Source organism: Vanellus vanellus (genome assembly GCF_965231255.1).
Source record: "Vanellus vanellus genome assembly, chromosome: 4".
In the NCBI taxonomy this organism is placed as follows: Eukaryota; Metazoa; Chordata; class Aves; order Charadriiformes; family Charadriidae; genus Vanellus; species Vanellus vanellus.
Window position 1 is genome coordinate 6,806,657 of NC_138909.1, and position 25,733 is coordinate 6,832,389.

The 25,733-nt window shown below is 37.2% G+C and overlaps 1 protein-coding gene across 1 annotated transcript in view; it reads left to right on the forward strand.

Annotated features, from left to right (window-relative positions):
• Nucleotides 1-25,733, forward strand: part of BLTP1 (bridge-like lipid transfer protein family member 1) — a 120,083-nt gene that overhangs the window by 40,893 nt on the left and 53,457 nt on the right. The window contains exons 20-41 of the mRNA XM_082482267.1: nt 987-1,214; nt 1,791-1,928; nt 3,165-3,341; nt 5,709-5,837; nt 6,761-6,880; nt 7,607-7,884; nt 8,659-8,909; nt 9,291-9,549; nt 9,966-10,809; nt 11,681-11,751; nt 12,231-12,404; nt 12,791-12,911; nt 13,771-13,917; nt 14,288-14,415; nt 14,843-15,045; nt 17,032-17,229; nt 17,903-18,114; nt 18,433-18,584; nt 19,453-19,603; nt 20,745-20,897; nt 22,147-22,387; nt 23,748-23,896. Of these exons, the coding sequence (XP_082338393.1) occupies nt 987-1,214; nt 1,791-1,928; nt 3,165-3,341; nt 5,709-5,837; nt 6,761-6,880; nt 7,607-7,884; nt 8,659-8,909; nt 9,291-9,549; nt 9,966-10,809; nt 11,681-11,751; nt 12,231-12,404; nt 12,791-12,911; nt 13,771-13,917; nt 14,288-14,415; nt 14,843-15,045; nt 17,032-17,229; nt 17,903-18,114; nt 18,433-18,584; nt 19,453-19,603; nt 20,745-20,897; nt 22,147-22,387; nt 23,748-23,896 (4,524 nt within the window). The remainder of the gene's footprint in view (nt 1-986; nt 1,215-1,790; nt 1,929-3,164; nt 3,342-5,708; nt 5,838-6,760; nt 6,881-7,606; nt 7,885-8,658; nt 8,910-9,290; nt 9,550-9,965; nt 10,810-11,680; nt 11,752-12,230; nt 12,405-12,790; nt 12,912-13,770; nt 13,918-14,287; nt 14,416-14,842; nt 15,046-17,031; nt 17,230-17,902; nt 18,115-18,432; nt 18,585-19,452; nt 19,604-20,744; nt 20,898-22,146; nt 22,388-23,747; nt 23,897-25,733) is intronic.

The window sequence follows — 25,733 nt, forward strand, 5'->3', positions numbered from 1 at the left end:
TGAGTACTCTTGTCTGCATCTCACGAGTCACCAGTGGAGTGTGCAATAGTTGGAGCATTTTTGTCAACATAAGAGGCCGAGGGACTGAATTACTTTCTAGGAATGAATGAGGGGGCAATGTTTGTGCTTGTCTTGTAACCGCTTTGGTCAGAGAGGATTTTGCTTCACAGAAAGCTTGGTGCCCAACACTTCCCGCATGCTGAATTAACAAGAAAATAAAACCTGCATAATTCAGAAAATCCGTCTTGAGTGTCTGGCCTGTTGGGTTTTTTGTTTTTGTGTTTTTTGTTGTTGTTGTTGTTTTTTGTGGGTTTTTTTGTTGTTGTTGTTGTTTGTTTGTTTGTTTTTTTAAGGGGGGGAGGAGGTGAAGAATTATCAGAAATCTGATTCTGATGCACTTAATAAATAAAACACAGGAAGGTGATTTATTTATTTAGTGATGGATTTTCTGTTTCCCAGTAGAATTTGGCAAAGTTATTTTGGTCTTGCATAATTGAGGGGTGTTGGCTTAGCAACAAGGTGCGTTTTAGACAAAAGGGGAGAAATGTTTATGAACAAGTATTTTAGAAGCATTTAAGACTTTGAAATATGCTGATAACAGGTTTCAGAAGGTTGGATGAGAGTGACTTCCTGCCGGATGTTTTGTGTTCTTACTCTCAAAGTTATCTTTAAAAGCACAAAATCTGTTTAAAATGTCAGTAGTAGTGCTTCAGAATAGTTATTTGCATAGCATGCATCTAGAATACTAGATAGCTTTGAGAACTGCTGAGAGTCCCTTCTTTTCCTGCAAAGCACATGGCCTAAATTTGCTTAAGGTATCCATTTTTCATAGAACAGAAGTTTATATGTTTCTTCAGCTATAGGTTGTAGCTATACGGCTTATTTTAGGGAAGGCTAACATACAGGAAAAGCTTGGATTTGTATTTCATTACATCGCCTATATGTTTTTAATTTGTTTTCCATATGGTCATAATTCCTTTTCCTAGGAAAATTATTTTGGAGAAGATGACATGTACACTGATTTTGAAGAAGTTATTTCAAGCCCTGTTTTGTCACTGTCTACGTCTTCAAGCTCTGGATGGACGGCTGTTGGAGTGGAAAATGACAAAAAAGAAAATGAAAGTTCAGTGAAGCCAGTTCACCCTCTCACTCTACGCCCATGGGATATCACTGTGCTTGTTAATTTGTACAAAGTGCATGGGCGATTACCCGTTGTAAGTACTTCAGAATCTTAAAATATTTTGTTTCATGTAATTATTTCTTTTTTTCTAGATTCATAACCTGGAGTTAAGTTTAACTTCCTGGAAAATTGTTAGGGTGGTGCTTACCAAAGGATGTGTATATGCTCTACTAAAATTGCGGCTATCTAAACCAATTTGAGACATGATGTATTTTTCTTATCTGGGAGGCAGAATTGGATAATTTTTCATAAGATTTTTATTCAGTGAACTTGATTTGCGTGATAATATTTTTGATTGACCATTATGACTTCTCTGCTAGTTAGCAAAACTGTCTTCTAATGGTGCATTCTGCTCTGCGCAGCTGCATTTTGAGGGATCCCCAGGAATTCAAATAAGAACCGAGTTAAAAATTGGGTTCACCCAAATGGTTTGAATTGATGTTTATGTAATTGTGGAAAGGTTTTTGAAGTTGCACGGGCTTCTTTTTGAGTATCCATTTGGTGGAAAACTGGCATGCTTCCTGCTCACAGGTTTGGTTCTAATCCTGCAATTTCAACCGTGTTGTGTATTTTCAGTTTCTGAAGCAGATGTGTTTAATTTTTATTTTAGCATTGCAGTCCAGATGGTCCTGAATGCCCTACAGCTTTCTTGGAAAGGTTGTGTTTTGAGATGAAGAAAGGATTTAGAGAAACAATGCTTCAACTTGTACTGTCTCCAGTGAATTTGTTTCTGAATGACAACTATCAGGTAGTAAGCAGTTTTTTACGTGTTCGTATGTGTGTGTTTGTATTGTGGAAGTTGCGATGATCTTAAAATTGAATTCTCTTTTGTTAGGAACTTCCCTGTTGTACACATACAATGTTTGTTGAGGCTTATGAATCATAAGAGACATTAAAGAAAAATCTGATGCATATTTTTTTAAAAATCCTTATTTCTGTCCAGTTTGCATTTTAGTGAAATGCACAAAAGATAAGATTGTATTTTCTTAATTTTGCTTAAAATCTTTCTGGAGAATTTGCTTCAGGAGACAGAGAATAATCTTCAGGCTGGTCTTAGAATCATTGAGTGATCTCTGGTTTGTGCATTGGGGCTTGGTTTGTTTGGTTTTTTTGTGTGGCGGTTGGTTGATATTATTTTTTTAAAGAATCTGGTTTTCAAAGATTCATAGGTTGTCAGTGATATCAAGAGAGTAGGGTGTGTTTCTTCTTCATTAAGCAACTCCAAAGGTTTTGCTGTCATTGGAAAACAAACCAGGCAAGATAACAAGTTGAAAAAAACTGAATGAAAGAGAAGTGTTGCTATTGACTTACTGGCTTTAATCCACAGCTTACCTCCATGCAGTCACAAGCGTCTGGTGTATGCCTATGCTGGTTTTATCTTCTCAGTTTCTTCTCTGGATGGTGGAGTAATCTTCTTTTGAAAAGTATTATATCTGAATGTTCATATCTGCAAACAAGTAGCTTTGCTTTAGGTAGCCAAGAAATACTTAAGTGAAAAGCGTGACTTAGAAGACAGCCTCTTATGTTTGTTTTTTGGACTTTTTTTAATGTATTGGTGTTTTTATTTTTATAATTTGTCAGCTTTTTGGTAGTAGCAAACTTTCATAAGTCATGTTTTTTAACCTCTTGATCACTTCCATTGTTAAACAAAGAATGGAAGAGCATGTTTATATTTTATTGTAGTAATATTTAACAGATGGTGTCTAGATGTCACTGTGTGGAGTTCATCAAGGGAAAGTTGTTGATGAGGGTTGCTAAAAATTAAAACAAGCCTGGGTTAGATAAACGTCTCTCTCCCCTCTTGTATGTATGTTGTTGCATGGGTAATGCTGAGAAGGCTTTAGACTATCCAGCTGTACAAAAGTCAACAGGATTGAAGAGGTGAAGATGAATGTGTATGACGTATCTCTGACTGCACAGTTTTTGTACTTTCTATTGATGCATTCTTTGCAAATATTAGCTTTAACTTACTTGTCCTTAACAGCGGCCTGCAGTGGATGAAGTTCTTCGAGAAGGTCACATCAGCCTGTCAGGTCTGCAGTTGCGTGCTCACGCAATGTTTTCAGCGGAAGGTCTGCCTCTTGGAAGTGATACTTTGGAATATGCATGGCTAATAGATGTACAGGCTGGTAGTCTTACAGCCAAAGTTACCGCACCACAGGTACCATCTAGAAACTATTCGCTTTGAAGTATTACCACCTTCTTTCTTGTAAAACTGACATAGCATGGATTTTGGAAAGCACGTGATCTCAGCTGAATTCAGATGCATCTGTGCCTTAAGTAACCTTAGTTTTATAGTTTGAAAATCTTACCATTTCTGTAAATGGGTGCCAAATGAGCTGAATCTGATAATCATCTGGGATGATGGTAACAGAGCCTGAACAAATCAGTAGTGAAACACTGTTGTCACTACATGTAAACACTTGTATGTTACATCTATGTATGTTAATGCGCTTTAATATTAACTAGAAAGGCAACCGCAGTGTCTACATGCACTTTGTGGTTTAATGTAGAGTAAATAATACTTCTCTGTAAATAGAGTAGGTGTTTTGGGATACTTTCAGCCATATGTAGGTAACGTGACAAAGAGGAGAAAGGAAGATCTATTCAAAAGGTTTAAGTATGAGATGACTTAGTTGTCTGTGACTTCCTCTGAAGTTGCTTTTATTTTATGATGCTGACTTCTGGAGATGCAGGTTCGTTACCCCCGCTGGTTAACTCTCTGGGAAGGACAAATGAGGTATATGCAGTTGTGATCGCAATCTGAAACGCAATTTGATATCCCTCCGACATAAGGTTCTTGGAGATATGTTGGCATTTGTGTGAAGGGATGCTGCCAGCAATAAGGATATCAAGTTGAGCATCTGGCAAGAATTTAGCTTGCAAAAAAAGTTCTGGCTTTCCATAGAAAGCTGTGCACTAAGTGACATTTTGAAGTATGAGACAAACGAGGTAATTGGTGGGAGTGTAGTATGGGCAGGCCTTAGCGGGAGCGTAGCTGGTAGCTCAGTTATGCTGCTCAGTGTGTAAATTCTGATGCTTGGTCCCACTGTGACATAGTTTGCTTTCACAGTGTTGGATTTACTTAGGTCAGTCTTAGCACTAACTCCTTTTAGATTTGCCATTTGTGTGACTCTTATTTTTCCGGATATAATAATGGCTCCAAGTATACAGTAGGCAGGTCACTTTGATTTATTTCTGGTGTGGGCTGCCAGATCTTTAAAAAAGGTTGCTTTATCAGTGTATTCTGAGGCATGAGAAAAGTATGTAAACTCTATTTAGTAGTTCCTGTTTGGTTTATTTATTTATGTATTTTTTTAAGACACTTTTACATCCTCTTATTCCTCTAAAAACTGGACTTATTTTCTAGGATTAAACATATATTTCAATAGGAGACTTCTGCAGCAAATGAAATTGCTGGTATGCCTTATTTTGATTTTGTTAAATCTAAAGAATAGACTCCAGATACATTGTCATGCTACATGTACAGACTTTTGTGGCAGTATTCCCCAAAACGCTACCACTGATTTAGATAAGCTATAGTATTTACTCCACTGCTCTATGCTTCAAAATTAAACCTAGTTGATTCAAAATACTCTAAGGATACTCTAAGGTTAGAGGACATTATAAATGCTTGATTCAATTTAAGGATTTTCTTCCCCTACAAAACCATTCTCTATTGTATGCTTCATACAGGATTTTTATTTTGTTTTGTTTGTTATTGTCAGCACTGATATGGGGCAGAACTTGAATTTGCTGTTTCACGGTCATTGGCTTTTTTCTTCCTGTAGTGTGATGTATTGCAAGAATTTGTGAGGCACTAAAGGGAGGAGGGGAGATTTTGTGCAGGACAGTCATAGCTCTATTAAATTCCATTTAAATTACTGCTGATTTTAAGTGCCCTTTCCTTTGGCTAGCCAAAGAAAATCTATTTCCCTCTCATAATAGAGACAAACAGTCACGAATCATTTCCTTTATAAGTGAACTAACTATATAAAAGATTTAAATCAACAATAGGCTAATTACTAGGTCTAGTGAGATTCAGCAGTGTTCTGTTTAGCCAGTTTCCTCCTATGCCTTTTAAATGTAATTTTGTTACTTATATATAAAGAAGTCTGACATTTAAATTGTGCAAGGTAATAGAGTATTTCAAGGTGGGTTTTTTTTAGGTAAAATCAAAGGGAGCTCTGTCTTTACAACGAAGTTCTCAGTTGACTGTAACAGCAAAAACTGTTTTCTTTTATTAAGAAATAACTTATGAAATTGTTTAATGTCACAGTGTTTTCCATGAAAGACTACAGAGACTTGCATGTTGTGGCGCACACCAAAATAAAAGTTAATCTTGAGTAACAGGAAATAGACTATCTATAAGCAAGGTAATGCAGCCAGAATGTTATGGTGGGGTCTTTTGTTTGTTTTTACTCCTGCTCACCTCCCAACCATTGGTGATATTTTCAGTACTCTGTCAAATACTGAAAGCTCATTTTGTCTACTTAGTATTAGACGATGTGTTGTTATTTGCTTGCAGCTTGCGTGTCTTCTGGAATGGGGGCAGACCTTTGTATTTCATGTGGTGTGCAGGGAGTTTGAACTGGAAAGGCCGAAATCTGTGATAATATGCCAGCACGGAATTGATCGTCGGTTTTGTGACTCTAAGGTAACCTCACTATATTTGCACAGGTTCTTCGGAACAGTTTAGAAATCCAGCCTTAAAGTTATCAAGACACATGGAGTATATAGTCAGATTGGATTGTTCCCTTTGATAACTTGTAGCTAATTATGTTTTAGAAAGAAAAACAATTCTCTGGATTTTCCTGTGGATATGCACACTGGGTTTATGCTCTATGAATTATTTTGTTAAATGGTATCCACATGCCTAGTTTCTTACCTCTGCTGTGGCAGTTAAGAGCCAAAGGACCTACTCCAGTGTCCCTTAAGTGAAGAAGGTCATACTTCCCTGTGTGCTCCTGGCACATTTCCGTGGTACTTTTTCCCGTATCCTCTGTTGATGAAACAGTGCTTTGGTGGGTGACTTAAGCTAACAGCTTATAGCTTCCATGAACTGTTTTTCTTAAAAAAAAAAACCAAACCAAACAACAAAAAACTAACCAAACAAAAAAAAACCCAAAGAAAACACCGGGGGACTCTTACTTAACCATCATGTCGTTGTGGATTCTGCTTTCTGTGCTCAGTCCATGTGCGCGATCACTTGAAGACTGAAGGAGGCTTGCCATATATTCCTGGATTTCACCTCTTGACATCTTCCATGTTTTCTTCCAGTTTTTGTGATGTTTTCTGTTAGCAGCCTTGATTTGCCTTTTGCTGGTGGAAGTAAGAAGAGCCAGCTGCGTCCCCTGATGTTGCTGGAGAGAAGAATTAAACATGCACTAGTGAAAATGAACCTCAGCACAGAAACATCTCACACTCGTGTTGATAGTGTAGAATAAGTAACTTTTTATTGCTCTAGTCTTAGGCCTCTGCTAAGCAGAACATAAATAAAAGGATAAGCAGAAATTAAACTAAAACTCCTAATGTACATTTAAAGCTCTTTTTCTTTTTTTTTTTTTTCCCTCCCTTCAGATGAACTGTGTCCCTGGGCCATGCCCCACATCTGATGACTTAAAGTACACTATGACACGATTAGCCATGGATGGAGCAGATCTGTACGTGGTAGAACATGGCTGTGCCACCAATATAAAGGTAAAAATATTCCTCTTAACAGCAACTAAAATACTTCTTTGTCAATGAGTTCTTTGTATTTTTTGATAGAATAGCTACCTGAATTTATTGCTTACATGCAATGGACTAAGCAGAATTTCTGAAACTTTAAGTGATAAAAGGTTGGCTTGGAATGGGCCAGGAGTAAGTCAGTTTGGCTTCTGCTTAGTAATTCCATAAATGATCTTGGAAAATGGTAAGGAGGAGTGGATGTCTGCCAAAATAAGAGTGGAAGCTGGTTGTCTCAATGAGGTGTTTATTAATTGTAGAGTTTGATACAGCTTTATATTCAAAGCATATAATTGAGGTTTTAGTCTAAGGACATAGAATGATATATATCATGTCAAGTCATATGTTTGATTTCGAAAGTTTCGGATTTCTTGGTTGTTAGATGACAGTGAAGAATTTAATAATGATATAGTTTTTTAAAGTTTTATTACAACATCTGTCCAAAGTTGAGCTTTCTTTTTTTGATCCCTTTACAAAAGGAGACTCCTAAGTAGAGACTTTATTTTTGTTATTTAAAAACTGGCTGAAACTAATTTCTAAGCTTGCCTTCTTTTGCATGTGTTCTCGTCTTTTTTGGAGTGAATAGTTTACTGAGATCTTTCTGGAATGTAGTAGGTGGTGTGTTAACTGGTTTAATGCTGCCTTTCCTTTGTTTCACTCGTGACTAATCAGAGCTCATGTTTTAAATCGTGTTTTCAGATGGGTGCTATACGTATTGCAAACTGCAACCTCCACAACCAGTCTGTTGGAGAAGGTGTAAGTGCTGCTATTCAAGACTTTCAACTGAGACAATATGTTGAGCAGGTGAACAATTGCAGAACTGGTCTTCAGCCAATATTAAGGAGGGCATATTGGCTGGAAGCTGGCTCTGTCAACCTGGGGCTCATCACTGCTGACATCGCTTTAGCTGCAGATCATCCTTCTAAACATGAGGTGCAGAGACATTTCTTAGAAACACATGACAACCGAACTAAGAGGTAAGAGATAAGATCGAATGAGGTGCATTTGAATTTTTTTCGGGGAGGCGTGTAAGTTTATACATTCATCTAAAGATGGAACTTTGATTTTTGCTTTTGAGGATTTTTTTGCTCACATAGATTACAATTTCTTGTAATTTTTTTTTAAAGTATGTTGAATACTTAGCTAGGGGGTTAGTGGTTTGAATATGCTTGGACTGTAAAAAATCATATGGTTTTTGGCAAAAAAATTACTTTTCCCTCTGCCTTCCCTTAACTCCCAAAATGAAGACCAGGGAGAGGAGGGAATTGAATTTGTTCTCAGGGTGGACTGAAAACAGGCCTTAAAGAGTCCTGAGCAAGCTGCTGAGCAGCTGTGAACAAGATACCTGGTGTAACTGTGATTTGTGTGTCTCCCCGAAGAGCAGTTGCCTCTGGCATAAGCAACATAGACCGATGTGGAGTGTGTTTGCAGTGCTTGCCTCCGTGCGGAGAAAAAGGGTTGTTACTATTAGTGTGTGTCGTGGCAGGTGGACGCAATCTGTGCCTGAGCACGGTTGCTTGAGGGCTGCATACACATTTGTGATTTGCTTCTTTCTGGAGCTAATCCTGCATTTTGTGTCTGACATCTGTGTTTCAGGTACAGATCTTTCTTATACATTTCATGCTGGGTGAAACAGGAGCTCACATATAAAAGACGGATATCTTTTAATCTTGTTTTTACTGAATTTAAACGTATTAAGGCTGATGTGGTCATGTTTTTGTTTTGTTTTCTGTTTTTCTGCCTTTGTGTAGGTTATGGTTTTTGTGGCCTGATGATAATTTGAGGAATAAGAGAAGCAAGAACAAGTGTGGCTGTCTTGGTGGTTGTCGATTCTTTGGTGGCACGTTAACAGGACTAGATTTTTTCAAACTAGAGGAACTGACACCTTCAAGCAGCTCTGCTTTCTCAAGTACAAGTGCAGAATCCGATATGTTTTATGGGCAGTCTTTACTGCAGCCAGGAGAATGGATAATTACTAAGGAGATTCCTAAAATTTTAGATGGTGAGAGGCATTGTACTGTAATTTTACTCTATTTTGCCCAAAAGTATGATTTCTTAACTGCACATTAGTATTTATAGTCTTTCCGATTCTCATTAATGAGTAGTACTTGCTGCACGCTTGTGCAAGAGGTCTTGTAGCAGCACGGGACCCTCTAAGAGCAGACAGTAGCTTGAAAGTGGTGACCAAGCTTTCATATGCTGAATTTTTACGATGTGCAACTCCTTTCTGCATAAAAAGTTTTTTGATTTGTTAGACAAGTTCTACTTGTCTACCAAGACAATCTGACGATTTGCTGCTATGATTTTATTCATTGTTGTTAGTACAACATATTGCAATTGTGTTATCAGATGTTCAATTTTTCTTTTCTGTTTCTGATCCTAGGTAAAGCAAATGGTGTAAAACGAAAAGAGTGGGATTGCAGATCTATGGGTATAGAAATAGAAAGAAAAGCACAACATCTAAGCCTACAAGTGCCATTGCGCTCCCATAGCTCCTCATCGTCTTCAGAGGAAACGAGCAGCTCTAGTGCTGCACTCCCCTTGCTTGCAGGTGAGAAGGACAGCCCATCGTCAACTACTGAGGATCACTTGGGACAGAAGGAGTTCTTATCTGGTGCAAAAAGAGAAGATGGTCATGGAAGGTTAGTACTCTCTGTCCAGGTAAAAGTATAATTTGACTTTTGAACATGTTATGACAGAAAAAAACCTTACATGTAGCAATTTATAAAGTGTTGGTTATTTCCTAATGATACTGCTGAAATGTTTTTCCTAGTTTGAATGTAAATCCAGATCCCTAATAGGGGATGATTACCTGAGCTGGGTAAAAAATCCAGCATGTAAGACAACAGCAGTTGCCATTAATGTTCATTTTTACATCGTCTCTATAGGCAAGTGGACTAACAAGTGGCAGAATTTAGTATGTAATCAGCATTATGAAAATAATTGCTATGCTAATGGAAAGTCACAGAATCACTGAAGCATTTGACAGCTTCTGTAATGTAAAAAGAGAAGCATTAATAATAAAATAAGCAAATGAATGTTTAATTTTTGTTTCCAGTATTGCAGCTGAGGGTGCAGAGGGCAGCCCTGCATCCCCTGGCAACCAGGAAAGGCCTGTTGGTCAGTCTCCCATGCGGTCTCCACTGAAACGGCAAGCGTCCGTGTGCTCCACCCGGCTCGGGAGCACCAAGAGCCTCACGGCAGCCTTCTACGGAGACAAGCAGCCCGTTCCAGTTGGCGTGCAGTTCAGCAGTGATGTGTCTCGCAGTGATGAGAATGTCTTGGACTCCCCAAAGCAGAGGAGGAGCTTTGGTTCTTTTCCATATACTCCATCTGCAGATTCGAACTCATTTCACCAGTATCGCTCAATGGATTCCAGTATGTCAATGGCTGATAGTGAAGCTTATTTTTCTGCAGCAGAAGAGTTTGAACCAATAAGTAGTGATGAAGGTCCAGGAACCTATCCAGGGAGGAAGAAGAGAAAAAAGCAAGCTCAGAAAATTGAATATAGCAGAGGGTCTATTTATCACAGTGTGGAAGGGCCCTTAACAAGCACAATCCATGGAGAAGTTAGTCAAGATGTTAAAACATTGCCAATTAAGACTCATCCTTCACAGGCTTCATTTGTTTCGGCTCTGGGAGGAGAAGACGAGCACATTGAGAACATGTATGCCATGGAATCTGAGAAGACTGTGGAAAATGAGCAAATAACTTCCCAGCAGCCTGTAATGGCATGTTACCAAAATTATCTTACACAGTTCCAGGTCATCAACTGGTCAGTAAAGCACCCGACTAACAAAAGAACTTCAAAATCCTCATTACATCGCCCTTTAGACCTTGACACGCCAACGAGTGAAGAAAGTTCGTCATCTTTTGAGCAACTTTCTGTCCCAACTTTTAAGGTATGGAAGATGGAGGAAGAAGGAGTAGAGAAAGGAATAAGAATTCAAAACAAGTTAAAATTGCTTAGTACACCTGTTGTGTAAATGAAGCTTGGAGGAACTTGAAACTTCCTAGCTTTAAGTTAAGGAATACCTTGGATTTCTGACTTCAGATCATGGGCTGTGTGGTTGGGAGGTTGTGGAAAAGAAAAGATGGAGTTAGAATTCTGTAGATAAAACGTGTGTTCTGAATTGTCGTTTCTGCACTTAAAAATGCTGCCTGTTGAATGATATGCAGCTGAAGGATATTTAGGGGAGTTTTATTTAAAGTATATGTTACGCGGAACTTTAGCAGCAGTACACTTAATACTGATAAAGTATACTCAAGGCTGTAAATGCTTTATTTCAAAGTAAAATTGAAACTCAGATTTCACAAATTATTTTTGTAAACGTTTGGGCTTTTTTTTTTTTTCCTTGTGTTGTATGTAATACAAGCATACATGCTTAAGAGGGGAGCTGAAATGAAACACAGGAAAACCAGTGGAAATTATTTGATAGCAAATAGGTGTCTAAGCTCTGAAATTTAATTGGTTATCACTTTGCAGCAAAAGCTTCGTGTTCGTGCAATCTTTTTGTAGATTAGTATTTGAACTGTATTTTTTAAAGCAATTAGTCACTATTTATCTATGTAAAACCTTTGTAAACTAATCTCTCAAGTAATTAAAAAAAAAAAAAGAACCTAGGAATTTTGGGATACTATATTGGAGAATCTGCATGTGAGGGATGCTTTTTAAGAAAAAGACTGTAAGGAGAATCTTTATTTGGAGATTCCTTGGGTATTTTTTTTACATATAGAAGGAATGTACTAAATTTATGTGCACTTTTGTCTTAGATTGTCAAACAGGGTCTCACAGCTAATTCGTTACTGGACAGAGGCATGCAGCTTACAGGATCAACGTCTAAGTAAGTTGAATACTGCATAACGTTTATTAGCATATTTTTTAAGAGTAGGATTTTCCTGATACTCTTGTTAAATATTTTGGCTCTTGCTAGTCCTACAATTTGATTTGTAGCGGTAATTTACAGTACAGATCTATTTTAGAACAGAGTATTCTATTATAAAATGTTTGGGTTTGGTCAAAAAGAAAGTATACTGTGAAAACATTAAATGATTCCACTTGTACGTTTTCAAAATTGCAAATTGCAACTTAGTTTAAATTAATTTGGGAGGTGCTTATGGCAAGTGTCCATTGCATTGCCAGAAGCTGAACTTGCATCTAGGGAAGGGCTTGCCCTGGAATTGTATTTGTGTGTGCTTTCTAAGCTATGCGGTAGAAGCCGCCTGCCATTATATGCACTTTATTAAGAATTAAAATGATACCAGGATATTTTTTAATTTCTTTTACAAACGTGGATTATTAATACGTATTTGACTTGTTTAGTACACCTTATACTCCTTTGGAAAAGAAGTCTGCAGAAAACACAGATGATGAAACAATAACAGAAGAGTGGACGTTGGATCACCCTGTCTTCCAGACGCGGACAACGGCAATAGTAGAAGTAAAAGGAACTGTAGATGTAGTTCTGACTCCTCTTGTAGCAGAGGCACTGGATAGGTAATTACTTTTACTTTTGCTGCTGCAGTGTTAATTGATTAAGCTAAAAATTGTCTAAAATCGAAGCTGGTTTGTGCAGCACATGTTTAGGTAAAAGGGTTGAATAATGTGACCGGGGTTGGGGGTTGGACTAGATGATCTCCAGAGGTCCCTTCCAACCCTGACTATTCTGTGATTCTGTGACTGGTGGAAGAGCAGGGCCTTGTACCCAGTGAATGTAATTCTGCATTTCCCCCGAAGAAGCTAGAAGAATGTTATAGTGACCTGGAGAGCGCCCTTTGGTGCTTATTTTTTTTTCTCTGTAGTGTTAATTAAACATTATTGATGGGGTGTCATGTGAAACTGGAAGTTTAAATGGTCTGTTGTGGTGGTGTTTCTTCTCACAGGTATATAGAAGCAATGGTGCATTGTGCCAGCTCTCGACACCCAGCAGCCATTGTTGATGATCTGCATTGCAAAGTTCTTCGAGATGCTGTACAGAACAGCAAAACAAGCTTCTCAGAAAATGTAAGAAAGGGAACAAGAAAACTGCACAAAAACTTGAAAGAATATTGTTTCCTATATTTTACATGAAAAAGTTTTAATTGAATTCCGTGTTTTGAGATATAGGAGTTAAATGCTATATCAATTTGGAATAAGTATTTATTTTTCTCTTGTGCCTAATCTACATGCATTTTTATAATCAACTGTTATATACTGTCTTTCAGTGACCAGAAATCTCTCTTATAGGATTGAAGTGAGGTTTTCTGTAATTTGTACAGTCTAGTCAGTAGCTACAATAATTTGCATGAGATCATATGTTGTGTTCTTCAAAATTACTATAACTGATATTCTTATGTATTATATTCATATTAGCAATATGTCATTTATTATTTTACAGTAGTCTCTGTGCAGTAGAGGAAAGTTCAAACTAAGCTGTGAAAGTACATGTGGTTTTTTTTTTTTTCAGTTCATCTGATAGCTTAAAAAATTAAGTTAGCTTGTATGGTAGTTCTACAGAAATAGGAGTTCTTGCTGTCCAAGTTAATGACCATAGCTATATGTTATGATTTCTTAGACTTCACAGTGGACACTAATTACTTACTTCATAATCCGTTGTTCTATATAACGTCTATATGTAGAACTCAAAGTTTCAGCTGAAGTCTGGTCCTTAGAAAGTTTATTGCAGAATGGCATTGCTACCCTTAGGGATCTAGACCTGCCATATCTCTAAGTGCTACAGTTCTTGTTCTCAAAATCATGGTATTGTGCTTTAAATGAAGTCAGAATCTCTTGCTGCTTCAGTGCTAATGAACTATCCTATTACTCTTTAGCTTAGCAGCTCTGACTTCCAGTGAGAATAAATTATTTTTTTCCTCCCTCTAAGTTATCTTCAAAGCAGGATATTAGAGGAACAAAAATAGACACTACCACAACAGGAACAACAAACCAGGGACCAGCACAGACCAATCTCTCACTTAAGCAAGATAATGTGACAATTAAAGGTCTTCAGGCCAACGTTACTGTACCAAAGGTAACACCTTTTTGCTTACCTTATTAGTAGACATGCGCCTCACAAATTACCCTTATTTTGCATCCCTATTAGTTCCCCAAAAGCTTAAGTGAAGCTAGTATTTATGTTAGATAACTAATGTTTTGAACAGGATAGACTGTTTTGGAGCTGCTCCATTTTATTATGGTAGGCATGTGCTGCAGGAATAACTGACTACCATGTCTTTAAACTACAAACTACATTTCTACATCATCTAGATGGTTTTATCCTTTTTTTTTTTTTTTTCATTTTACTGAGAATGTAAGACAATATTGTATCAGAAATTAGTGATGTATGCTTAATGTAATGTTTTTCTAAATGTATTTACTCTTTGGGGGAATTCTACGTATAGGTGAACCTGTGTTTACTACAAGCGTCTGTTGATGAATCCCCAGGGGTTTCTTCTGGCAAAACCGTGACTCATGTTTCATTAGTAGCTTTGTGTTTTGATAGAATTGCTACGCAAGTTCGTATGAATAGGTAAGATCAATACATATCGCTATTTGTGGCTCTTTCTTGTTAAGTTAGTGAAAAGACAGCAATGCCAGTTTGTTGCAGTTCTGAAGAGTATTTGGACAACTTGTCATGATTGAGTTAAGCAATAAAATGTGTCTTCCGTGTTTTATAAATTAACATCTAAGTAGAATTGCTGTTCCTTTGAGAAGTGGAGGAACCTTTCCAGAATAATATTGAAACTTTAGTTTTAACTCTTTCTTGACTATATGTCAGGCAGGATAAAATTACGTTTTTCAATATTTTACTACCAAAGCATATGTATCTTCTGTCTTACAGGAATTCTTTTTAATACTGCTGTGCCAATGTCACTTAAAATTTTAAACAAAAATAATCAAATGAAATATGTTTATCTGAGATTTGCTTAATTGTTTTTTCTCCCTTATATTCTAAGGGGTATAGTTGAGGAGACTTCAAACAGTGCAGAAACTGGGAGGAATTCAGTCACGTTTGATCGTTACATCCAAACCAGTAAAATGCAGCCCCAGTCTTCTGGCTCACTGAGATCCAATGCTGGAGCAGAAAAAGGAAAAGAAATCGCTGCTAAATTGAACATCCATCGCGTTCATGGGCAACTTAGAGGCCTTGATACAACAGGTAAGCCTTTTTTTTTTAAATTGTGGAAATACCAGTTTTCATAGAAGTAAGTGGTTATAGTTGGCCTTGATTTTGTACCTTGGTTGTGGGTTTTTTTTTGTCAACACAGATGATAAGACTCTTGAACCCAGAGATTTTGCAGATACTCTAAAAAGAAGATAGGATAGATACTCTGAATTATTTTCTGTTATTCTACTAAAGGACTAGATTTAAAGGTAGGCAGAGTGAAAACTGTCAAGACAAACTTCTAAGTTGTTTGTGTGGCAGATGGGTTGCATTGTAAATATTGACATGTACTAGTAAAATTTCAGGCCTGGGCTCCCTTCTTCCCAGTTGATTTCTTTTCTGCTACCATTTTTTGTCACCTGATGTGGGGAATGAATTATGCTTATTTGCTTTCTTACTATTTTCTAACAATTTCAAGATAAGTATAAGGTGTCTGTTGTACTGGCGGTTTCAACATGATAAGCCATAGATTTTTTTAACTATAGTGACTACAAAACTGAAAATGAGATCTACTCAATTGTCTTCCTTCTTGTTTGTGTTAAGAAAATTCCTTCGAGACGTTGTGAATTAAATTCAGCTGCTATAACTCCTGATCCTGGAAAAGCTAACCTGGAAAAGATGATCAAAAGTAGAGGCAGTTTTTGTTAAAATTGATTCAGTTTTGATGGAATCTATACCAGTTAGTGGTGTTTTACTCTGTCCCATAAAGAACAGGAATCTTTAGGACATAAGGAAGTGCTTGGTGAAACAAGCATGACGATAAACAAACAAACAAACAAACAAAGCCACTGCTGTGCAAAGATGAATGAGCAAAGGGAATTGGAGGAAAACACAAGCAATAAGAGAACACTAAAACGGTTAACTCCGTTTTTACTTAGTTACGGGTAGAATCTTAGCAGTAGTGTCCTGTGTTAGGTACGCTGCAGACATTCAAAAAGGCCAAGTAATTTTTGAATTCTAACCAAGGAAACGCATCATCTTCTATTTAAAAGGTTTGAGAAATGTCTTTCTAGTGATCTTAGCATTTCACGTATACTTCAAAAGTGATTGCAGTTATAAGTTGGAGTCAGAGAGTGAGGGATGGAAGGGATGTAAATTGACTCAGTGTAGTTCTGTTCCTCAGATATTTGACATTTAGATCTGTGTACGCGTTAATAGGCAATAGGTTTAAAATTATTTAAAATGTTCCTTCAGAAATGTCACTAGAAGAATGGCTTTCTATTTAAGCTACATCCTAACATCAAAGAAATGAAAGTGGCATAGTACCTTCCTGTATCAGACAGCAAAGATCATAATGAATTAAAAACTACTTGAGTCTGTATTTTCTTTGGAATCAATGAGACATAGTGCATACATCCTCCCAACACAGACATAGACATGCTTCCACCAAGAATAAAATTAAAACTTTATTTCTAAATATCATTCCAGTATGCTGCTGTTAATACCAAATGCATTTCTGCTAAGACATACTATCCAAGAGCACTGTCAGTATCACTGTCGTTTGTTGCCATTAAACCTTAGATATTTATTAGGAATGGTTTTTTTTTGTAAAGTAATTTCAGGTCAATTGCCAGTTTCAGATAAAAATCTGAAGAGCTTGTTAGTACGCATGCCTTTGGAACAGTGATTCTACAAAAGGACAGAGAAGGCAGATGTGTTAGGATTGGGAATGTCTCGAAGCTTTAACTTTGTGTTGCTTGGTCCCTGTTTTTCTGAACTTCAAAATTACCCTGCCCATATTAACATAGCTGGAATAAGGTTATTAGACTTTATAATATGCTATATATATGTATGCTGCTTTTTTTTTCTTGCTCGTACTTTGATTTTTTTTTTCTTTCTTTCTTTCCTCACACCCCTTATTTGAGGAGTGCTAAAGGGGCAGCACTCCTGAAACACTGTAAACTTCAGAGAGCTATTTGAAGATGTAAAGATTTTTTTTTCATTTTGTAACAAAGTTGGTAAATATGTTTGTTTTCACAGATATTGGAACTTGTGCAATAACAGCTATTCCTTTTGGGAAATCAAAAGTTCTTTTTACTTTAGAAGAGTTGGATGAGTTTGCTTTTGTCGATGAAACAGATCAACAAGCTGTTCCAGATGTAACTCGAATTGGTCCTAGTCAAGAGAAGTGGGGTTGGATAATGTTTGAGTGTGGAATTGAAAATTTAACTATAAAAGGTAAGGTTATGTAGGCTTTAGATTATTTTGGTTTATGAGACTACTAACAATTTTGTTGTTTGGTCTTCTAGTTTAGCAACTATGTGATTAGAAATTGCTGAATATAGGTGATACGTCTATCGTAAATAAATTTTATCACACAGTGGATTATACAGTAAAGGAACTTTAGGTAATCAAGACCACTTATAACAGTATATGAAATAATTCTATATAAACCAGTTTCAGCAGTTTCTGAACTTAAAGTGGAGGTAGAAATCAATGCTTTCACTGATCACTTAAATGACCTCGCAATTGTACCCACAGTAAGTGTCTGCGTATAGCACCAGCGTTTTGCTTTGGGAGGGTAAAACTAGCTTGAAAAAGAAAAAAAACAACCGTGTACATGTATTTTCTGTCATCCAAGTTAATCTTTTCAGGGAATAGTTTAAAAACAGTCTTCATGTGAGTACTTTTTGTCTACTTGGAACAAACTATCAGAAGCTCTGCAACTAACTGTTAAATTGTTGTATAAAAATTGTAGCGATAAATTGTTGTGTAAAATCGTAATGCACCTTGTTTAACCAAAATCATATGTATTTCCCCTTTCAAGTGCAGATCTTTTCAATGGGACATAACTTACAGAAGTTTATGCATGGCAAACATTTACAGTCTTGGTATGTATGTGCTTTTACAGGAGGAAGACAATCTGGAGCAGTATTGTATAATACGTTTGGAGTCATGGGTAAATCAAGAGATACAGAGAGAGGTGGCTTGCTTGCATCAAATAACTCTTCAGATTCTCCAACTGGCAGTGGTTATAATACTGATGTGTCTGATGATAACCTTCCCTGTGATAGAATAAGTCCCTCTTCGGATATTAATGGAAATTCAGTTTCAGATGAGCAGGTATGTACATACTATGTAGAAATGATTGGTGTTGGGTTGAGTTTTTTGGAAAGTGATTAACATTTGTAAGAAATTGACGATTTAACAGATGTCTCATTGTGCCAACTGAATTTATACTGTCTGCTTGCACACTACACTGCAAGGTCTCTTGGTATTGTCTTGGCAGAATTGGTGGACAGCATTAGTTTATTTTTCTTTGACTATATGCATATGAAACTATTTCTTATGAACAGTGCACAGTATGGTATATTAGTGCCTTTCAGTGTAATCATTTTGGAAAACAATTTCACTTTTGACTTTGTCTTTCCTTTTTTAAAGGATGAAGGGGTTGAATCTGATGATCTGAAAAAAGATATACCCTTGATGCCTCCCCCCCCTGACTCTTGCAGCATGAAGTTAACAATCAAAGAAATTTGGTTTAGTTTTGCGGCCCCTACCAATGTGCGCTCTCCAGCCCATGTATTTTCAAGGTATAATTTTACCTGTTTAAAAGAAAGAAAATCACAGTTCTGCTTTGTTTAATTGCAGTTGTATTTGGTAGAGTCTGAATGCAATTTCAATAATTTTTGAAGCTTCTCTGGAAGTGAAAATTTTAGATTTCATGTGAATCGCATGCTTCAATTTTCTATTGTTGTCATTTATATGGAAGTGTTGCTAGAAAACTTTTGGTTAGATATGATTAAAAGATGAAAAAAGAGATTAAAAAAACCAAAACAAAACAAACCAAAAAAAAAACCAACAAAAAACTTCCAGTGAGACTGAAATACATGAAGGAGAAAGGCAGGGGAGTGTATTTGTTTTAAGTAGGAGAGATACTAGAGAAGAGAAGCACTCAGTGCTTTTGGTGTTCAACTTGATGCTTAACCTGTGATCTTACTGCCATTGCGCTATAAAGTTCAAGATAAATCTTTCTAAGATAGTTTTTCGTATTGTGTTGGTAGAACAAGTCAAATATTCCTATCCGTTAGTAGTTTAAGCTCAGTATCGAGCTATGAATTAGAAAACACTCTCTCTGGTTTTCCTGATATTCTTGCTTCAGCCCTTCGGCAAAAGTCCTTCATGACATATTGTGTAACACTTAATGTGGGATTCAGTCAGTGATGAGAATTTCAACCTATACGATTTCAGTAGGGAATACAAATGGGAAAAGGAAGGAATAGAGGTAGCAAGAGTGGATGGAATCACGAGTGCATGAGCGAGTAAAAGAAAACCTGCCTTAGGTACTTTTTGCCACTTTTTATTTTCTGGGTAGTAAGTCTGTGTTTGTTGCTTTGTAACATTGTTCTGTCATATTCCACCGACTTGAATGTCACTCATAATAGCATTTTTTTTCAATAGGCAGCTGAACCTCCTGAGTACTGCAACGCCTGCAGTTGGTGCTTGGCTCGTTCCCATTGATCAAGTGAAATCCTCATTAAATAAACTGGAAACTGAAGGAACCCTGCGAATCTGTGCTGTTATGGGTTGCATTATGACAGAAGCGTTAGAGGTAAATGACCTTTATAAAATCAATAGGCATATCAGAACAGAGCAGCATAGTATGTAATACATACTTGTTTGGGATTCTGGATATTTTTGCTGACAAACTTACAGCACCTCTTATGAGCCTTTACTTCCAAAATTGCTCTCAAGAACTCACTACCTGTGTTTTCTGTACACAATCTAAATTTCAGTGGAAAAAAATTCAGCTGTTATTAGTGAGGAAGTCTTGCTCTTCTTACAGGAGTGCATCTCCAGGTAAAATAACTGGAGATTCTGCCTTTTGAAAGGGAAGAGTAAGAAATATGGCTGCAGTATCTGGTATATTTTATGAAATATGGAAGCATGTTGAATTATGAAATATTCAGGGTATCTTTCAGGAGAAAATGTGAGTTTCTGTGCTCTTGCAGTGTATTGAATCATTGCGCTTATTGCACCTGCTTGTTAGCAGAAGGGAGGATGAGCATAGTGAGGGTGAAACATTCTGGCAAGAAACACAAAGTAGATGAACTTTTTGTTGAAAACTAGGGTTGGTAGAGATTTTATGACAAATTGGGTGTTACTGTGATTTGCTAAGGAGGTTGCTTTCTTGTGTGTAGGCGGTTTTCTGCTGCTCGTTTACTTAGCACCATCTAGCGGGATGGTTTGTGGTGGTACCCGTTGGTGGGATCCTGTCTTGCATTGCAAGATCGACAAGCTTAGTGTCAGGCTACTTTTCTGCTGTACTCAAAAATCATCCTTTGCAGCACTGTCTTATTGCTGCCTCCCTTCCTACTTGTTTCCCTGCCTCTTTTCTAGCATTAAACCAAATTGGAGTAAGTGCCTGTTTTTTCTATAACTAGGAATAAATAATTTGTTTGAAAATCTCAGCTAGCTGTGCATATATGTCTACTAGTCCAGAGCTAATTTTACAAAGTCTGCTATTTGAATCCAGCCTTCTGTATTATTACTTCATGTAAATAAATAAATAAGCATCAACTATCATTTTTCACATAACGCTATTTAAAATAAGGTTGGTATCCATGTGGCAAGTCTTTATTGCAGCAGTTCAAAACAGGGTTAGAAGTTTGTGATATCATAGGTGAAATCTTGTGCGTGTGTTCTGTTTGCAAGTATGTTCATATGTGAAAAATTGTTACATTTTAATCTAGAATAAGAGTGTGCACTTTCCTCTGAGAAGCAAGTACAACAGGCTTACCAAAGTGGCTCGTTTCTTGCAAGAAAACCCTTCCTGTCTACTGTGTAATATATTGCACCATTACCTTCATCAAGCAAATTATTCCATTATTGAGGATGCCACCATGGTGAGTTACCCTGTAAAAATGGAAATAACTCGGTGTGTTAGTTTCAAATGTACCAATTCTAATGCCTTAAATTGGGTAACAGTTTAGGGAAACTTAACAAACAGGAAAACATAACCCAAACTTGTATATATCCTTAAATTGAGGAGTAGATATGGCTTCTCTTGTTCCATTTTCTTTCAGATCTGCTGTTTTTGTTGTGGCCTGTGTATATGCATAAATTTCATCCTGCTGCTTTATTAGTAAATACATGAGAAATCATAAACCAAAAAGGCATGTCTTTAAAATTGTTAATGACCTTTTTATCAGAGTTCATATTCTTAAAGAAAACAACAAAGTAGTAAACAATTGCATCTGTAGTTTTAAAATTGAATAAATCTCAATTATTAAGGCAAGCGCATGCACTGATCAGCTTATTTCAAATTCTCTCCTTCAGAAACAGTTTTCATGTCTTTTAGAAATACTTAAATAATGCAGACAGTTTAAGAAAAGAGCTAGAATTGGGAAACTTCAAGGCTTAATAATTTTCTTTGTGGCTTTAGAATGTAAATGACTGGATTGTAGTGGTAAATAATTGTTTGAACAAACATATTAGGCATAAGGAGGAGTGTTTGTTCCTGATTTTGTGTCATTTTCATAATCCAATTCCACAGCTGTCGGATTTAAATACTGCATTTTCTGACATATTCCGCTGAGAGCCCAGTGATCAGAAATAGCACAATTTGTGGCAAGAATAGCACTGTTTGATTTGTGGTCAAAATAAGACAGTTTTTTTTTCTTCAGCACAATTCAGTGATGTAATCAAAACAATCCCTATTTTTTGCCTCAAATTTATGTTTTTAAAATATTGCTTACCAAGAGTGGAAAAAGCCTCATCTTTTTAATTTCAGTTCTGCTTCTACAGTCAATCTAGTGCTGTTGTGAATTTTATTCCATAGTTCACAGCCTTATAATGACTTAAGTACTTTTAGTTTCATATTTAATGAAGCTGTTTCCTATTGTTTATTTTTGGCTCCTCGGGCTAGATCCTCAGGTCATGTAGATGAATGTATTTAATGTGTTCAACGAAACTGTAATTTTTTATCTGTTAGCAGTATGGCTTCTTATATCTGAATGGCCGTTGTGTGATGCCAGCGTGTTTCTGTCCATAAGCCTCTTGAGCGCAAAGATTTAAGGGAGTTCTGTCTTTTTTGTTTCCCCAGTTTACTTTAACATGCTGTGATATGCATTTTTAATTATTTTTTTTTTAAAGAGTGATGGCCTTCCCGCCTTAGTAACCTTAAAGAAAGGTCTAGTTGCCCTGGCAAGGCAGTGGATGAAGTTCATTGTGGTGACCCCAGCCTTTAAAGGAGTCAGCCTGCACAGACCAGCTCAGCCAGTAAAACTGCAGACAAATGCCTGCCACGAGCATGAGGATGGACTTGGATTAGACAACGGAGGGGGTCTCCAGAGTGACACCAGCGCAGATGGAGCAGAGTTTGAATTTGATGCAGGTATTTTTGTGTACTTCTCTCTCCATAAAAGTTCATAGGGACAAGTAGCTCCTCTCAGAGCATGTGTATCTTCTTTAGTTTTAATGCTTGGGTATGTCGTATTCTTTTTTTAGAATCATCGGGCTTCTTTTTTAGAATCATCTTTGTTTTGAAGCTGCTGCTGGCAATTATAATTAGAGTATTTTTATTACCTGTTTAGGGAAATACAAAACAGAAAAATTCACTTTCTTCACATGCTTTGTCTTATTTTTTACTGCACAAAATATATCAACTTAATTATTTGCTAGCTTGGAATTTATGATTTTGTTGTGCAGCTTCTGACCTTAGTTAAGAATTGTAACATGCAATTCTATGAACTCTCCAGGAATAGCTTCAAACCTACCTTCTTATCTGTTCTTTGTGAAGACATTTTTTTCCCCTTCGTTTTTACTACTTTATATGTGGTAGATTTCTATTGTCAGCTTACACATTGCCAATTTAACATAAGTTACTGATTTAGCTTTGTACTTGACATAGAGCTGACTTAAGAACCACAGAAAGGAAGGGCATAAACAAGTACATGTTGTTGGAGTGCTCTTTTTTTGCTGTCTTGAGTTGACTTAGTTATTTTGTGTTTGTAGCATCTATGTACAGTGCTACCGTTCTCAGGAATACGATGTGTATGTTGTTTTTCTCAACTAACAATTACATAACATTGAGGAAAAAAATAATTTAAGAAATCGGGAGAACTATCTGCTTTTAATTAAAAGCCAGGCAGCAGTTATCAGCTTAAAGAGCACAAAACCCAAAGATGTTTGTGTGTGAAACTTGTATGTAATTGTCAGTATGATGGAAATTTTTGCCCCCTCCTCTGAAATACCTGCTCTGGTTGAGAAGAAACAGACTATTAGAAATAGTGAAGTGTTTTAATTTTTCCCCTCCTGTGTATATTACTGGTTTTCACCAAGAATTTTGGAAGTGCCAATTTTGCTGCCTACATTTGCCTGTGTTTACTTATAGATGGAATTCGTGCAAATGTAAGCATCTTGATTCACAAAATGGTCATCCGTGCCAGAGTCAGCAAAAGAAAGTGAAACGTGGCAACTTTCTTTTGTTTCTGTAGCACAGAGAAACAGTTGTATGACATTAGAAAGACAAAAAAAGATTTTTTTACTTGGATTATTAAACAAAATCCAGTGGGGCCGTGTCTGAGGTTTTCTTATTCATCTTAAAATTCCCTTTAATTCCTTAGGCAGCTGTGTGTGGGTGTGTGCCAGAATTTGGAAGTTCATGACCGCTTGTAAATCAAATGGACCTAATAATAGATAATCTTGTTTCCCCATATATATAAAAATGAGAAAAATAATTTGCTTGGTTCCAGCTACTGTCAGTGAGCATACAATGCTGTTAGAAGGAACAGCTAACCGCCCTCCACCTGCTGGTGGCTCTTCGGGGCCTGTAACTGGTGCTGAGATCATGAGGAAATTATCCAAGACTCACACTCACAGTGATTCTGTTCTGAAAATAAAGGTAAGTTTCTAGTGCCGTGCATGAGGGGAAAGTGGTTTGTAGCTGGCCTGTTTAGAAGCAATTCTGTAAGCTGCAGATGAATAAATACTTGTCTGAAAAGTAACTAACTATAACTGTAACACATGGACAGTATGCTCCTTATCTTATAAAAGTGATGCTCAATCAGTTGGCCTATATTTTACATCTATTCTATTGTTTCTCTTGCCATTTAACTGCAGAGACACACTTAAAAACAATGTGTTTGTGCATTATTTAAGGATGTGCATTGAATTTTATTACTTTTCATCTATTTATGGAAGCAGCAATGAGGATTTAACTATCATTATACAAAACCTAAGATTGACAAAGCTCTCCAATAACTTGTAGTAAAATTAGTGTGTGTGTGTTTTTTTGGGTTTTTTTTTTTGTTTGTTTTTTTTTTATTCCACAAGCTGTTCAGAAAACTGAAAAATTTTATTTTTGTATCTACTTCCTGAACAGAAAGATTCTGTGAATGGTTGTGGGGTTTGGGGGCGGTTGGTTTGGTTTGGTTTATTTTAAGTAATTTGTTGGTTTCTGTACGTATGTTAGGTGGCTTGGTGGCTTGTACTGATTCCTTTTCAGCTGTGGGTTTTCACAGAATGATTGAGATTGAAAGGGACCTCTGTAGGTCATTTTGTCCAACGCCCCTGCTCAAGCTAGTTGCCCAGGGTTATGTTCAGATAGCTTTTGAATATCTCCAAGGATGGAGACTCCATAACCTGTGCCAGTGCTCAGTCACACTCACAATAAAAAAGTTCAGGAAGAAACTCCCGTGTTTCAGTTTGTGCCCGTTGCCTCTGGTCCTGTCGCTGGGCAACCTCCCTTCAGGTATTTGCATACATTAATAAGATTCCCCCTGAGCCTTCCCTTCTCTAGGCTGAACAGTCCCAGCTCTCTCAGCCTTTCCTCATGAGAGATGCTCCAGTCCCTTAATCATCTTAATGGCCCTTTGTTGGACTCTCTCCAGTATTTCTCTCTTGTGCTGGAAGCCTGTAACTGGACACAATACTGCAGGTATGGCCTCACCAGTACTGAGCAGGGGGGTAGGATCACTTCCCTTGACTTGCTGGCAGCTTACTGCCGAATGCAGCCCAGGCTGGACAGCCCAGTGAGGGCACGTTGCTGCCTCACATTCAACTTGGTGTCCCAGGACCTGTTCTGCAAAGCTGTTGTCCATCTGGTCAGACCCCAGCACATACTGGCACGTTTGTCCCGTCTAGCAGGTAGTCACCTGCTACTATCGCTTACTGCTCCCTTCTGGTGGTCTTGCATGATTTAGAGGTAAGCGGCCTAGATGCTTTGCTTGAAAGCACATCTGGCTCTTCTTCGATTTTGAGGTCAGAGAACCTATTTCATAGTTTTAAGCCTTTAGGTGGACCAGGAGCCTTCCTCTTGGTGACAGAAGTCCCCAGCTGCCATTCTTCACCTTCCCCAGAGCCTGCACTTACTGTTATGATAGGGATGGAAAGGATTTGGTCTTCAGGTGAAGAACAAATATAAGTGAGGCTTATATTTGGTGGTATGTGCTGTTCCTTCTGCTCTAGGTGAATTCCACACATCTGCAGTTCCATTTGTTACTTGTTTGGCTTTTTAAACTGTTTTTACACATAAAATTATTTCAGTACTTGTGCATAAAGGCACTATTGACTTCTCAATACCTGTATGGCATATAACCTGCCCCAGATGAATTGCTGCTTGTCCAGAAGTTTGCAGGAATGGGAATTTCGTAGTTATTGTGTTCCTATCTCGTATTCAGACCAAATGTCGCTTCCTTTTTGCAGTTTACACAGTACTTCATTAGTTTCTTTGTTTTCTC